We start from the raw sequence: 16,709 nt of genomic DNA, 5'->3' as shown, positions 1-16,709 counted from the left end.
AGAGTACAAGAGTACAAAACAAGTAGCTGAAATAGTGTAAACATAAGTGTAAACATAAGAGTAGCAGCCTATGTACAGTAATAAGTATTTGTAGCAGCATAAACATGTGCAAAAACTTGCAAAAGGATCTCAGAGAGGATGGAGGATGCTCAGTTGTGTGTGTATATATGTATGTGTGTGTGTTCCTTCAGTCCAGTTTCTGAGTATTGAGGAGTTTGATGGCATGGGGGAAGAAACTATTGCACAGTCTGGTCGTGAGGGCGCGGATACTTCGGTACCGTTTACCAGAAGGCAGGAGGGTGAAGAGTGTGTATGAGGGGTGTGTAGGGTCATCCACAATGCTGGTGGCTTTGCAGATGCAGCGTGAGGTGTAAATGTCCGTGATGGAGGGAAGAGAGACCCCGATGATCTTCTGATTTGCTTTAAGACTTTTTTTTTGCATGATCGAGGTGGCAAAAGTAACAGATAAAAGTAGTTTTTAGCTTTGCACACTCCAGCATTGTCCATGCAAAAAAAAATGAATTTAATAACACACACTGTCACCCACACATTAAAATCCCCAGTGTTAAATGAACTCCTACAGTGTTTATATAAGTCCATCTGGGCACAAATGTACACTGTGGGTGTAAATTCAACCTTGGGGATTTTTAATGCGCATATGTTAAGCTATTTTCATGTAAAGTAATTAATGGGACACATATCACACACGCTTCCTTTGTTCCTTTGTTCATAGTGCAGATGAAAGCCGAGTTTGTTTGCGTCCCTGCTCCAAGGCAACGTAACACACACACAGGTGTAGCTGCACAAAGTTGGAGCTGAACTGCAGTAAAAAAAAGCATGGAACAGTCAGCACAGATCCAGCAGGATGATTTCTCACACTTCCAACTCATTCAACAACCGGTGAGTCCTTGATGAGTACCAGTCTACCAGCTGAGAGTTTTTATGCAGCTGAACAACATGTGACAGACTGCAGATGTGAAAAATAGATGATGCAGAAAATGTCATGTAAAGTTTAATTAAGGTACAGAACATGAAAAATACCCACTGATTAACTAATAACTTCTTAAATTCCTTGTGGGTTAAAACTTTAATTTCTAAATCTCATACTGTATGTTCATACCTTTCATATTAGCTTCACTGAAGTTACTGAATAATATGCTTTAAGATAAAGAACCGAATAATAAACAGAGATTTCAAGGGGTTAAAATCTGGCAGGGGTTTTCAACTACAATTTGTCAAGGTCCAGTTTGATAAAATTCCTTGCTTAAGCAACTAACATGTCTAGCATTACCTTTTGATGCTTAACCAATAAGGATTAGTTTCTGCCTATAAATAAGGAGATTTTAAGTGGTTTTGATGCTTCATGTTACCATTTTTCACTAGTGCCATGGATTCTGAACAGATGAGACACATCTATTTTGAATTTGATGTGAGGAGACTAAACAAATAATTCTTTGTCCATTTGTCTTATACATTCAGTTTAAAGTCAGTTCACTAATCAGACCAGACAGAGTGCTCTCCCCTTTCTGACATAATGTCTCTAGCCCTGTTGCTAGTCTAGAAAACTAGAGTCGCTGAACTACAGCCTATTATTATTATTATTATTATTATTATTATTATTATTATTATTATTGTTATTTTACATACATTATTGGTACTGCTGTCTCCGCCAAGTACTTGGTTTGGTCTTCTGAAATACTTTGCTGCCAGTTGATGATCCCTAATCTATGGTGTTAAAATAACCTCCAAACATTACCATAGTAAATTAACATCTACATTGTTCAACTAAAACCTAAAGTGTTGAATCAGCACCTACACCTGCAGAATTGAAATAAGTTGCAGTGTGTGAAGTCAGTACTTGTGAGTTTGATTTGCAGTGTTGCATTCCCGCCTCGGTCTGTGTCTCAAATGAAAAAAGCACAGTGACCCCTTCAATGAAGTCATTTTGTGTTTTTACACACCAGTCTGTCTCTCTTCTACAGGCCCCTCAGCCTGTTACCCTCTTCCAGCAACTGCCCTCAGCAATGTCTCCACCTGCACCAACTTTAAGGCCAGGACACATCAGGGAGGGTACAGCACCACACACACACACACACACAGACACACCCACACCCAAATTTGAGACCTTCAGCGCTGTAACCACCAGCACAGACCTAAAGATAATTTCAGTGGTGTAAAACATAATGCTCTAACACTATCAGGTGTCACCCAGAAGAGAATGTGTACACTATTGAGTCTGATCCCTCTCAAGGTCTCTTTCTTATGCCGCATCAGGGAGTTTTTCCTTGCCATCATCACCTCTTGCTTGCTTATTAGAGATCTAGATCTAAATCTGGGTTTCTATAAAGCTGTGAATTTCTATGCATATATAATGGAATGTTCATGTACTGAATTTTAAAATTTCTATGTAGGTGGGTATGCTATATGAAGTGCCTGCCCTACAAAAAAAGACATCTTAGAAAGTGAAATGATCTTCAATATTGTCAAATGTATCTAGCATTTCCTATTATTAGATTACGATAAATCAAATACAGTACAAATACAGTATTAAAACTGTTTCCAGGTATTGTTTTACTAATTCCAAGCCTGAAATACTACAATATTTAATTTTTGATACTTATTTCTAGGAAGAAGTGAAACTGTAGAATTTTTAAAGCTTGAAATGTGTAAAAGCATCTACAAAAAGGCTGAATAACCTTTTATTGGGTTTATAATGATCTCAAAATAAGAAATATTACATAAATTTGCCCATATTCAAACTATTTTCACTTGCTTAGATATAATTTTTTTTAGTGTAGTCAAACTATAACAGAAGATATCGCCCATTAGTGTAAAGAAGCAAAGAGCTTCCGGAAACATGGATTTTGAGTCTATAGATTATGAATACTGTTCAAGTAGTCACTTTACAGGAATCAAAAGTACCACAGTCTGAATGAGTACATAACGAAATTTTAGAAATATTTGATTTGGCCTATGTGTTGTATAGGTACATTTTCTATTTGTGTGGGTGAGTAGAGACACTACCCTTACGAATTGAGAGGAGCCATTTGAGGCAGTTCAGGCACCTTATCAAGATGCCCCCTGGTCAGCTCCCGCTAGAGCTGTATCAGGCACATCACACAGGATGGAAACCCAAGGGCAAAACCACAATCCTCTGGAAAGATTGTATCTTACACTTGGCCTGGGAAAGTCTGGGGATCCCCCAGGAGGAGTTGGAATCTGTGGTCATGGATAGAAAAGTCTGGGCTGACCACCTTAGCTTGCTTCCACCAAAAGCAAAAGCAGAAGGAAAATGAATGAGTGAAAAAATATATCCTTCACACAGAAAAGGAAGGACAGGGTCAACACATGGTTAGCCTCTTAGCAATCTCAGTCTCAGATACTCTTCTCACAGAGCATCTGATATCTTTTGTACACTTTTCTGGTACCAAGATTCAGAATCTTGAAGGTTACATTCTGATTGGCTCAGCACTCTTCCTGCAGAAAACAAGCCTCATGATGCAACATGCTTTCCGAACCTCATTATTAAAGAGTTTTGGTGAGTAAACAAGATCTTTTTGCATGATGGGCTACAGAAGGTGGATATCTGCCATATCAGTCATATTACTTCCTTCTGTGAAATCCTAGCTGTGTTTATTGATGAAACATATCTGACTCTCTAGTGAATGATTTAAATATAACCTTAATATGTTTTGTTACCAAAGCTTTCAGTGGGATGGATATGATCAAAGTGTAAGTGCAATAAATGCAACATCAAAATAAAGGACGTAGCTTTTATAGTGACTTATAAAATATAAAACACACCTCAAAATCTTGTTTAGTTTGGGTAGTATACATGTTCTCCATCTAGCCTGATAACAAATTAAGTTACAATATGTTTATTTTTACCCTCAAAATACATAATGCATAATTTGTGACATTTAAGAGGGATAAGCTGTACCCTGTACAATGTGCACTACATGTAATTTGCCTAGAAGTAATATTTTAGTATTTTACATGTATCTAATAAAATTCCTACAGCTAATAGTTTGAGCGTTAACTAAAGTGAGACTTTGCCTCTTATCTCCGTATCCATATCCATATCCATCTTCATATTTTAGAAAAGACTTCACACACACCAAAAGTGAGCTCGAGATTCAATCCTGGTAACATTCTTAAATATTTAGGCCAAGTTCCTCAGAGTTGCAATGACTTTTTAGTGATATTGTGATAACCAATGTGACCATTGTGTTTAATTTCATTTAGTTTCGAAAAGTAAATACTAAAAGCAGTTTGTAGAGCACTGATTACAGTTCTTTTTCACATTACACACATTCATAGACATCTAACCAGAAGAGATGTGTTCACAAAGCACTATCTAGTGGAGGCTCATGGGTATGGCATGCATAATGATTTGTGATGAGTTCCTCTTGAGTATCATACGGTCTTCCAGTAAGTGCTGGAGTTGCAGTATAGTGTTGCCTATCTCTACATGTGTGTATGTGTGTGTCTGACAGACCTTGTAGAGTTGATGATGATGCAGAATGCTCAGATGCACCAGGTCATCATGAACAACATGACCATGTCTGCACTCAGTTCTTTTGGCTACATGCAAGCACCTGAGGTAAATAAAATACTGATGCATGCAAGCAGCCTTTTGAATTCATTTTATTTTGTAAACCATGTATGCAAAAGTTGTGCAGCTTAATCTTTTAATGCTTTATACTAAAACAGCATCCAGGTCCCCCTGTAACAGCTGAGATTGATCCAGAGGTGTATCATCACCACTACCCCTGTCCCCCCTGCGTATCTTACCCTGTATGGGTTCCTATGTCTATGGCACCGATGCAGTCTCACGTCCCTCTTCAGACCATTCCGAGCTTTCACGATCCTATGAACCCTCTATACAACGTCCACACAGAACACAGAGACAGGTGAGAGAACACACCCTGATTTACACTACAAATGTATGTCCTCAGAACAGCCTTAGCATTGGTACTTTATTCAGGAATTTCCTGAGAGTTATGTTATTGCTCAGAGTTACTCTAAGAATTATTACTTAAGATCAGGGTCACTACGATAAATGTTTAATTTTAAGGTTTGATAGCAAACTATTTAGAAGTAAATAATTCATATGTTATTAAACAAAGCATGATTAATTAATGATCATTTCATGAATAATTCCTGTATGAAGTTAAAAATCCATTTTTTTAAATTATAGATGTCAGTTTGATTGAGGCCTTCACTATGCATGATCAAAGTCTCTGATATGTATATTTTTATTGTTTATCTATTTCCAAGCTGCTACCATATGTCAGTCCTTATAAATTTCAAAATAATCAAAATACACAGAATACAAATACATAAATAATGATAGGTGAAGTCAGTTATTCTTATTGAACATTTTTTCACTATAAACTGATATGATATTGCCAAACGTACACACACCATCACTAACACACAAAAGTGTCGTTTTGCAGGAAAGCTGTTCCTCCTCCACCACCACCCAGCGCAACAGGTACTGTTGGACCAGACGTTCCTCCTGCTGCTGGTACACACACACACACACACACACACACACAAACCAATTTGTTTGGAGATGTTCATAGTGATCCAGAATGTAGACAGCTTTTCTCTCCAGAGAATAACTTGGAGCTGACAGCTGAAAACACCTGAATGTCCAAATTTCTCTCTCACTTTCTTTCAGAGTATTATGATGCAGAAAGAAGGCAGCACAGACAAGATTAGACACAGACCTGAAACAGAAACAATAAGCTAACTTGGATGGACTTTCATATAAACACTGACAAACAGTACATCAAATCAAGAGCTAATTGAGCATTCTTGCTGTGTAATGTGAGAACCTATTGTAATAAAGTGATTAAATAACAGTTAAATTACTTCATTTAATCACTTTAGCCTGTTCTCTTTAGGAGTAGACAATGAAATAAATCTCCTTAATGGTTACAATTTACTTTTCTATCATACCTAATGAATTACGTCTTCACATTCATCTGAGACTTTTTCCTCATGAAATATTTCATTCACTTGTGCTAATGTTGTAAAATTTGAAAGACAATTCATGATTTTCCAAATTTTTCTTAGAGATCTCCAAAGTCTAGGAAAAGCACAATAAGTCTGATTCCATCATATGATTTAGAAGTCGCTAATGGGCCATGCATCTCTTTGCTTTGTTGATTTGAAATTATTAGTTTCTAACAGTGCAGCAGGTAGCAGCATTCTTTTCAAAAGTATCAGGATATCTTTTGATTATAAACATACGGTAAAGGTGGAGCCCAAACGCAAAAAAGAGATAAAAGAGAAAGAACTGGACAGGGCAAATCTCCCACAATTAGATAAATGGCCATCAAATAAGTAACCTGACTAGCTTTGTTGTTATTTGGTCATATCCACCATGCCAGAACTCGCATTTAGTGCTGTGATTTTTAAAGCTTTGAACTCAGGTAGCAGTGCCAGAATAGTGCTGTCATTATTTCCATGTGAATAACTTGTTGCTTAGTATGCCTTCCACCACTGGCAAATACTATTAATGATTAATGATAACTACAGTGAAATAAACAGGAACAGGATGTAGTTAGCAAAGTGATGACTGCAAGTGGGCTCACTGCTAGTAGTTGAGGTGAATAACCTTTTTGTGATAACATTTACCCACCTCTTCTGTAAGATCATCATTGCAACTGGTAAAGTACTGCAAACAGATTCCACTAGAGTCAAACTGAACAAATACACATACACTTTTGGTTTGTTAATATTTATCCAGACCAGTACTGATACTGATACTCGCTATCAAATTGCAGATACCCAATTTTTTTAAAATGCTCTTTAAAAAGAAATTCACAAGTGATTATTTTCCTATAACAGAATGACCTGAAATGTTTATTCTTCTTACATCACAATAGTTTTTCAGGGATTACATTTTGCATTAGTCGAAGAAGGACATGTTTTACTGATAAAAGTTTACAGGCACATTTAATGTTTTGGAACATCTGTGAAACCTACAGTGTAACAGCAATAAACAGTTGTTTCTTCACCAGCTTCTCTTTTTCCTTTCTCTTGACTTTAGGAAGAAAAAAAATGCTTCACATGTTACAGAGAAATTAGAAAAGTGGAAAAATGAAAAGTGACCAAGTCACTTTTCATTGCTATACAATTGATAACACACTAGAACAGCAGGCTAATATAAACCTGTGACCTGCCTTGCAGTCAGGACTATTGCCAGAGCAGGCTGACTCGGAACTTCACCAGACTGCTCTGGCAGTAGTCCTGGCTGCAAAGCACTGACGTTCTAAACTTTATTGCAAAACTAACAAAGAATTTAAAGCAGTAATAATAGCAAAACAAAACTTAATATTATTAAAGAATAAAAAGCTTTAAAAATAATTGCATAATTGCAAGTGCATTATCACTCTACAAGTTGTCCTGATGGATATCACTTCAGCCAAAATTGTTTTTGTAGGGTTTTTGTAGAAATGCACAACCAATAAATGTATATTTTGTTTTTTAACAATATACAGTATGTATTGGTTACAGACTAGACATGTATATTATATATGTATATAATATATTTTGTAAAAAATTTACAACACACAATAAAGCTTGTTACATCTTACATATATATATATATATATATATATATATATATATATATATATATATATATATATATATATATGTGTGTGTGTGTGTGTGTGAGTTTGTGTGTGTGTGTGTGTTTTTTTTTTTTTAATAAATAGAGAAATTCAAATGTTCAATACTAGAAAAGTACTCAATATGAATGAAAAAAAAAACCTGGAAAAAATCTGGCAAAGCACAGTATTCTCAGCCACACTGCTGAAAAGTAAACGCTGTTGATTGATTTATCTGTTGTGTGAAGCAGGGCAGTGAAAGTAAGGAGGGTAATTCTATCACCTGAACAGCAGAGGTCAGTGAGGGCCACTCTGTCCATGTGAGGATGAGTCAGAGTTTATAATTAGCAAACTGTTTCTGTGTCTTAAATCTGTGTGTGATAGGACAGAAGGATAGGAGGCGAGTCTGATGAATACATTGCTGGTCTTTGGCTCGGTGTATGAATGTGAAGTTTAAAGGTGTGTGTGCTGCTTAGCTAGGCCTTGCATGATGAACTCACTCACATACTATGATGACTGATTTGTATCAATTGAAAAAAAAAAAGCTGGTTGCCCTGGTCAGACAAATGAGCAAACCACAACAGCAGGGTGAATCTGTTCATGTGCTTGGGTTCAGGAGTTAATGGAACACTTAGCTAACAAGTATGTAAACCTAGCCTCCAGTTTAGCATTGTGCAAAGACCACTATCTCAAGAATACTAATAAATATAACCACAAGCAGCGATCTGAGGGGTCCAAGCACTGTTCCCTAATAGCACCCCAGAGACCTGTTCTTGCCAAGTTACATAGAACAATAAAGAGTGGTCTATTATTACTTTTGAACATACTAGTTCTAGTTGAATATATTAGAACATACTAGTTAAATTTTGTGAGCTTAGTGCTAACCCAGGGAATTGCCTGGAGTCATGATGAGTAATACATACATCATTAGAAATCTAATTACAGGTTAGCACAATAATGCAGTACACCAAACTTCAGCTTGATCAGACTTACAGTTCCTAAGAAACAGTGATTTGAACTTACTTCTGCCCTCTAAGAATGACCAGACTGCCTCAGAATTTTTTCCTGAACACGTCTTTACAAATTTTATGTGATTCCATACAACCAGTAATGATTTACAGCTGTTTGATTAAATTAGTCTCCATCCTGCTAGAATCAATTTTCATGTGTCGGCCATGCTGTTCACAAATCACAACATATTTTGGATTATTACTGAGGATTAGACACTACTGAGTATTTTCACACCAATTGATGAAATGCCAAAAATCATAGGACTAGTTCGCAAAAGTAGGTTTTACATATGCAAATTAGCTCAAGATCTAAGTGAACTGAATGGAAGAAGAAGAAGAAAAAGAAGAAAATCCTATCAAAACAATAACCAAAAAAACCCTCTTGTGCTTGGACCCCTAGAATAACTTGACTCAGTAATACCATTTTGATTTTAGTTTCGAGCAAAGCCACTTCTTCGAACCATTTCTTCTATCACATGTTGAGTTTGGTGCCTGTTTGGTGAAGCTAGTGAAGTGTTTGGATGCTTGTTTTACATAAGTGGATGAGGTATGTAGTTTATCTTTGGTTGCACCCACAAGACACACCAAGTGTGTGTGTGTGTGTGTGTGTGTGTGTGTGTGAAATGAGTTGTGTTGGTTAGGAGAGCCACTCTCATGCTTGTGGTTGAAAACAAATACACATGTAGCGCCACTTGTTTCAAACAAGGCTCCAAAGACTTTTTATAGAAAGGACACAGAGCACATTGAATTTCTGACTCATTCCTCCTTCCTCTTCACTTTCACACATGCAGTACTGCTTTCAATTAATAAACAGTCAATTTATTTGCATTGTCCTTTCATCATTTATTCATCTTCAGTAACTGCTTTATCGTGGGTGGTGGTAGATCTGGGTGCAACAGTGGATGCAAGGTGCGAATTTTCTCAGCATTTTGCAAAGGCAACATATTACATCCCAGGCTGTGCTGCTAATTAGAATTTATAAAGGATAATGATTCAGTTTAATATGCGTAGACCTGCATGTACAGTATACTTTCTACTTTAAGACATCTGATATTGTAATATATCAAAACATACTGATAAGCAATTAAATGATATGCAACATACTGATAAGCAATTAAATGATATGCAAGTATATATGTCTGGGAAAACCATCAGATTTTGCTCTGGCTGAATTCTATCAAGCAGCCAAAAAAGTCGAAAAAAATTTTTTTCAGTCAAATTGGTTTTTTTGTCCTGTCTCTAATAAACTTTGGCACTTCAACAGGTAAAACATTGCTACTGTTACTTATAAAATATCATGTGTTACAGTTGAAATCTATCTGCTACTCTCCGTAACAGTGTGAATAACTGATCCTGTCCTCAAGAGTGGGTAAGCACATTCCTCAGTGTGTGTGTGTTATTGTTGTTGTTGTTGTCAGGGAAAGACTGATATGTTTGTTATGCCGGTTATGTAAAAGCTCTTCTGGGTGCTTTGATTCCATGAGGACGGACACGTGCACATTCTTACAGATAGGCACACACACACACACACGCACACACACACAGAGAAAGAGACCACACACAGCTTGGTGTATGTATACAGGTATGATCTCTGACAAACTCTGGGGTCTTCCAGGAATGGACGTATTTACATTGAGATCATGTGACACTTCTATTGCACACAATTGACTCCATTTATGTAATTATGCAACTGGTTGCACTGGAACTAAGCATAGCAATGGACACGAATACTTACATGTCACAATGTTTGTTTTTTTTCTTCTTTAATTTATAAATATTTTTTGCAAACTATATTAACTTTGCCAACACTGTAATATAAGGGTCTATTTTGTGTAGATTCCTAACGTATAGTCTAATATAAGTGCATTTCAATTCTAAATAGTACCACTACAACTTAGGCAAGGCACTATTGTCTTATACAGTTGAGTGCAAAAGTATGCATATATGTATATATATATAATCTGGAATAAAAACAAATGTTGTATTAGGTTTCACAGATATTATCATCAAACGTTTCATCTACCTCTAAATGTGATAGAAATCATTTCTAATAAATTGTTTGCTCATTCTTTGCTTCTAACTGTCTCCAACCTCTGGGGAAAAATATTGATTCTGTGAACAAATTTGACCTAAATACCAAAGTTTAAACTCAAATAAGCCATCCAAGTAGAGTTATCCCAAATGTATTCAAGTGCTTAATGACCTTTATTATACAATGCTGCTAAGCAGAAAGCTATAGTCGGCAAAATTCCAGTCAAAATCTGCAAAGCAGTCATAGAAATATGAAATGCACAATAGTTCATTGATCAGCATGTGTGTGTGTGTGTGAGAGAGAGAGACAGAGACACTGGGAGTGTAATAGAAGACATTATGACATTTGTTGGCACTGGAACAAAAGTACAGACAGAACGTGAAGGATTAAGAGATCAGCGGACGAGCACAGGAGAGTCCTGACTCCTGCTCACTCCTGTGGATTTAGCTATTAATAGAGATTTGATTAAAGCTGTTACAGAGAAAGCGAACGAGAAAAAGAGATGTACAGCATGTTCTTAATAGATGTACTTTAACAGAAATCTCATCGCATTCACAGCAATGAGACAGACAGTAAGTGCTCGGGTTACGTCTCTGAAATGCTGCTACATTTCAACCTTAGAATGATTTCATGGCTTACTGGAGTCTTCAGGATTCATTTTTGAAGCTGCAGCCAAATGAAACCACCACCTGTGCTATTAATAGTATGGGGCATTATAAGTCAAATTACATGAAGCCTGTTTTGCTGGGAAGAGATTTCTTACTGTTTAACTTTTTATAAGAGTCTAGGCTTCATCTGTCACCTATGAAGTTAGATTGACCACTGTTAGGAGGACATTTTTGTCATGGCTTCCCAGAGAGGAGAACTTTTGAAGGTCTGTCACTAAACCAGTTTGTTGGCGAAAACGGAACAGAGCGGTGCCAAGGGACAGTCCGTTCTGCTCCATCCCCCAATTCCACTGCTGCCTCCCTTTCCACTCTTCCCATCTAATTTTTTTTCCATGATAATGATATGAAGCACAGCAAGTGACAGGGACCACTGTTATAAAAGAAAATGCAAACTATGTTGACGCATGGTGGTGGAATGATAATTCAATTTATATAGTGGGTGTTTGAACTATTTTGGGACCATTTTGGGATTTGTTTCTGTGGGCAATGAATCAGTTGCTCCACCCACAGAACAGCTGTGAAAACCTGAACCAATTCCCTCATTCAGGGGTCATCAACTGTGTTCTGGATTTGGACCAAGCAAAGTATTCAGATTGTTTTCTAAACATGAACCTTTACAGATACTGTAGCAGATCTACTGTTGCAGCTTGTTGCAGAAAATCATGCATTAATGTAAATTATTTAGCTGAAATCAGCTCATCACACAAGAAACTAATCACACGGCTAGACACCTTACTTCATAAAAGGGAGAGTTTCACAGTCTTTGATAGATTTTTTTAAATTTTATTTGCTCTCTCTGATCTGATTTTGTGAACATTTGATATGGCTAGTCTACAGTAAAAACAGAATATTTAAAGATGACTGGACAGAGAAGCTTGCAGTTTTTCACAAAACAGACCTCTTATCTTTACAGAGTTCATTATGCTAGTCAAAAGTGGTAACATGAAAACAAAGCATAACTACTTCAAATTGATGAGTCTTATTTATAGCTATAAACAAATCATTTATGGTTAGAGTAAGCAATGAATTTTATGTAACTGCACCTTCATCTTAAAGCAAGGCGCCTCAGGGCAATATCGTGATTTTGCTTCAAGTTGTCGATTTTCAGAATTTTAGATGTTTTCCAACTTTTATAACAATATAACTTTTACAAAACTCAAGAATTATTGGTGTAAATACCTTTGTATTTTACTTTAACTCCATTAACTATGCACAACATCCATACGGATGAAATATTAAAGAAAACAGAGAGATCTATTATGCTGTGGCTGCATTTATTTATTTTACTGGTATGGTTAGGGTCCACTTGTACACCTAGAAGGAAGGGCCACTGCAAATCAGTATAAAGTTCTTATGACTGATCACCTTTGTTTTTATGGTGAAGCATTTCTACCCTAATGGGAGCGGTCTCAGCACTTTCCAACATCATCAAAGCACCAGCTGAGGGAATCTTTTTCGGAAGAACAGAGTTCATTCCTCCAGTATGGTTCCAGAGAGGTGTAGACTCTACGCAAAGGTGCACTGAATCTGTTCTGGTGGCTTGTTGTACCTCAACACCTTACTAAGACACTTTATGTTGTTTTTTCCCCTTTAATTTGTCACACATCTTGCATTTTATTATGTAATACCCTTTATTTTAAGCATAATACATTTTATTGTATTGTTGATTTTAAAAGAAGTTCAAAAGTTTTTTTTTTTTTTTTAATCTCAACCTGTTTATTGAGCACTAAGCCTTTTCTCAGCCTTTTTTTTTTAACAGGAGCTACATCCACTTTATTTTTCTAAATATAATAAAAAATAATTATTTAATGCAAATTTAAATATGTGCATATATACAATAACAATATATTATCATATAAATACATGTGAAAGTCTTCACGCTAACATTTATCATCACAGTAAAAAATAACTGAGTCAAATACATTTGCTAGATAATGGATTGTGCAATTTTTATATTTTCTCTTTAATATAATATTTATTTGTCTTTCCTTAACAGGTTACTCTGTATTTTGATATGATTAAAAGGAAAAAAAAACACCTATTAGGGTGTGGTTCTATACCTTAAACCACATTTTTCAGTAACAGCGATAAATTTGTTGAGTAACTGAAGTGAAAATAAGAAGGCATATATTTACCAGAGTGAAGATAGTAAGTGTGGACTCACCGATTGGCCTTGTGAGTTTTATGTGATTTTATTCAAAACCATACAATAAAAGTATTAGAAACAGACAACTCTCAAACCCTCAGCCCTGGATATTTCTTAATGATTCAGTAGTTAATTTGTTGTGCAATTATTAGTTTTAACACCAGTCAAACTTTCTTTCTCCACACTATGAACAGACGTGAGCTTTGCCATTGCAGGAAATCTGAATCTCTCTCTCTTTCTCTTTCTCTCTCATGACTTATACTGTTATACTGCCATATAATTCTCAAACAACCAGAACACAATAAAACTGTTTTTTTAAAATTTCAATACAAAAATAACTTTAATATCTAAACAAATGGAAATATTTACAAAATCAACCGCATTCTCATTCCCTTCAATTTCAGCAGTACAACAAGAGAGCGTATAACACTTCTACTGCTTACACTGTCTAGCTACATTTGCTACATCAGTCCCTTTTCCTCATCACTCTTTCACAGGTTATACAAGTCCATCCATTCATTTCCTCATCCCTCTTTTTCTCCACCTCTCTTTCTTCACCCTCTCTGGGCCTCCTGAGACATGGATCTGCCGAGGGTTCTGGGAGCCTTGGCGAACTCCATACGGAGGGGTTTGACAGGCGGCAGGTCTCGTGTGATCTCCAGGACATCTCTCTTGGCTGGGCATGCTCCATCAGGCGCACGGGCACTGGGCAGGTCCTCCAGGCTGTGAGGAGCACCGCGGCCCATCCTCACACCCAGCTCGGCCGGCTTGAAGATGGGTAGCGGAAGAGTGTTTCTGTAGGGTAGCAGTTGGTGCTCACCGATGCCAGACTCCACAGTGCCGACACGCAGGACGCCTGAAGGACATTGCTGGGAGAGGGGACGGGCACGCCAGTAACGAGAAAGTGTCTCTCGCCGGGAATCATCAGCCATCTTCATGAACTGGCTATAGAGAGAAGCATACGAGAGAAATAGTTTTAAAAAAGTTTTTTAAAAAATGCTTATTATTTAATGTTATTGGAGATTCAGTTATTACTTGGTGTTTTTTTTTCCTTCTGACACTTCTGACATATATTTTTGGAGTTATATCCATTGGTTGAGAGCTTTTTGAGAACATCCATGATTGAAACCTTTTTCGTAAAGCACTCTAATTGTGTATGTGTGTGTATGTATTTAGTATTTACTCACCGGTCCTCCTGCTGCGTTTTCATGTTGATGCTGTGCCAATCAGCGCTGTAGCTCTCTTTCTGGGAAATGTTCTGCTCTCTGACGCTGCAGCTCAGCTCGGCTCCCACCACACACCCACCACGTTTTTCCAACACTGTACACACCTGCATCTTTGTCCTTCTTGTATATGTGTGTATATAATGCTTAAAAAATGTATTTTTACTGCTCTGGAAGCAGCTTCTCCTCTGGTTCTGTCTTCTGAGTGTGTGCAGTTGTCAGGGTGAGGGTGTGTGCTTTTATACAGGCTCTGATGCTATTTCTACACTATGGCCTCACTCCACACTCTGTCTGTGCCGACAGCTGATACTCTCTCGATCATACTCACAGACACACACACACACACACACACACACACACACACACTGGACCCAGGGTTGGAATGATCAAGAGGAGGCTTTAAAATCCCCTGATGCCAGTAAGTGGTCTTTTAAAATGATCTCTTTAAAACACGCATCTGTGGCTCTAACTAATAGCAAAGCAGAAACACACATGAATCCACATCCTTATACATCTATACCATCATCACTGTCATGAACATCATCATCATCAGTATGATCACTCTCACCACGATGAGAAACAGGTTACACTAATGTGGAAACTCAGATGAGTGACAGGCAACATGGAAACTATTTCAGTCTCTGGCGCTTTTGTCACTCAAAACTAGCCTGGGTTCTGAGAACTACAGTACAATTGAAATGAGAGAGCAAAACTTGCATTAATCTAGATCAACCAAAGAACATGAGAGTTAAGGGGTTTAAAGGGGGATTAATCAACTAATCTTCCTGTGAGCAAATTATTTACCCTGTATAACTTCCTCATTTCATGGCAGTTACAGCATTTAGAAATTTCCAACAACTGATTTACAGGACATGCATGATGATTATTAAAGTTACAGGACATACATTATAATTGATAATTTTGTTTGATTAATAAAGTTGTTGGTATCTCTGGCCATTAACACCTTAATTTCCCAAGACCCTTCAGTGAGTCCAGATTTACAGATAGTTTTCTTGTAACTATCTTCATTTTCCTATTAGTTGCACTGTAGTTACTGAGTAAGATGAATGAATAGGATGACTATCTGAATAATAAGCTGAGAGCTTGGGATTAAACCAATTCCCGTAGCTCATTAATATCACAGTTCTGTTCAGTTCTCAACTCTGATTGGTCGATAGCTCTGCAGCAGCTCTGACAATACTGGCACCTGCTGTAATTCAAATAACAGTTTTATATTAATGCGCCATTCTAATACATTATCATTTCTATAATAACAACTTATGACCAGGGATGTGTATGGCAGATTTGCTACTATAATCTAAGGCTAATAATAAGTGCACTATATGGCTAAAATTTTGTGGACACCTGACCATCACACCCATATGTGCTTTTTGAACATCCCATTCCAGATTCAGTCCCCCTGTGCTGTTATAATAATCTCCACTATTCTGGGAAGGCTTTTTGCTAGATTTTGGAGCGTGGCTGTGGGGATTTGCCCAATCATCCACAACAGCATTAGTGAGATCAGGCACTGATGTCAGGTGAGGAGGTCTGGGGTCCAGTCAGTGTTTCAGTTCATCCCAAAGGTGTTCAGTGGGGTTGAGGTCAGGGCTCTGTGCAGGCCACTCGAGTTCTTCCAGTCCAGCCTTTTTAAACCATGACTTCATGGACCTCGCTTTGTGCACAGGGGCATTGTCATGCTGGAACATGTTTAGGCCTCTCAATTCCAGTGGAGGGATATTGTAAGCATGCTTCATAACAATGTTATAAAGATCATATGACAATGCTGTTGAATTCTTCATTCTGATTGGCCAGAAAGTACTGAATAATTTTCTATGTGGGATGGCCTGGACAGTAGTTCAGCATTTAGCATTCATTATTTTGCATGTATGGAAGGAATCTCCAGTATCAGTGCTTTGTAACAGTCAGAGGTAAAGCTGAAACTTAGGTTTACTGACATGGGAAAGTCTTCAGGACAGTGGACTTTACGGTTTCTCTGTTAAAA

General features: G+C 37.2%; 2 protein-coding genes across 2 annotated transcripts; one reads left to right on the top strand and one right to left on the bottom strand.

Annotated features, from left to right (window-relative positions):
• Positions 1-783: 783 nt before the first annotated feature.
• Positions 784-7,361, top strand: LOC113528501 (proline-rich protein 29). Its single transcript, XM_026917088.3, has 6 exons — positions 784-900; positions 1,983-2,070; positions 4,497-4,603; positions 4,714-4,913; positions 5,460-5,530; positions 5,687-7,361. The coding sequence occupies exons 1-6, from the start codon at positions 838-840 to the stop codon at positions 5,725-5,727; spliced, it is 570 nt and encodes a 189-aa protein (XP_026772889.1). The 5' UTR covers positions 784-837; the 3' UTR covers positions 5,728-7,361.
• Positions 7,362-13,508: 6,147 nt separating this feature from the next.
• On the bottom strand, positions 13,509-14,925 carry tcap (titin-cap (telethonin)). The gene is made up of 2 exons (XM_026916959.3): positions 14,669-14,925; positions 13,509-14,426 (listed from the first exon to the last, which is right to left on the bottom strand). The coding sequence occupies exons 1-2, from the start codon at positions 14,815-14,817 to the stop codon at positions 14,036-14,038; spliced, it is 540 nt and encodes a 179-aa protein (XP_026772760.1). The 5' UTR covers positions 14,818-14,925; the 3' UTR covers positions 13,509-14,035.
• Between the last annotated feature and the right edge of the window lie 1,784 nt (positions 14,926-16,709).

The sequence above is a fragment of the Pangasianodon hypophthalmus genome, chromosome 13 (assembly GCF_027358585.1).
Source record: "Pangasianodon hypophthalmus isolate fPanHyp1 chromosome 13, fPanHyp1.pri, whole genome shotgun sequence".
In the NCBI taxonomy this organism is placed as follows: domain Eukaryota; kingdom Metazoa; phylum Chordata; class Actinopteri; order Siluriformes; family Pangasiidae; genus Pangasianodon; species Pangasianodon hypophthalmus.
Note: the sequence above shows the minus strand (reverse complement) of the source record. Positions and strands in the feature narration are given on the sequence as shown.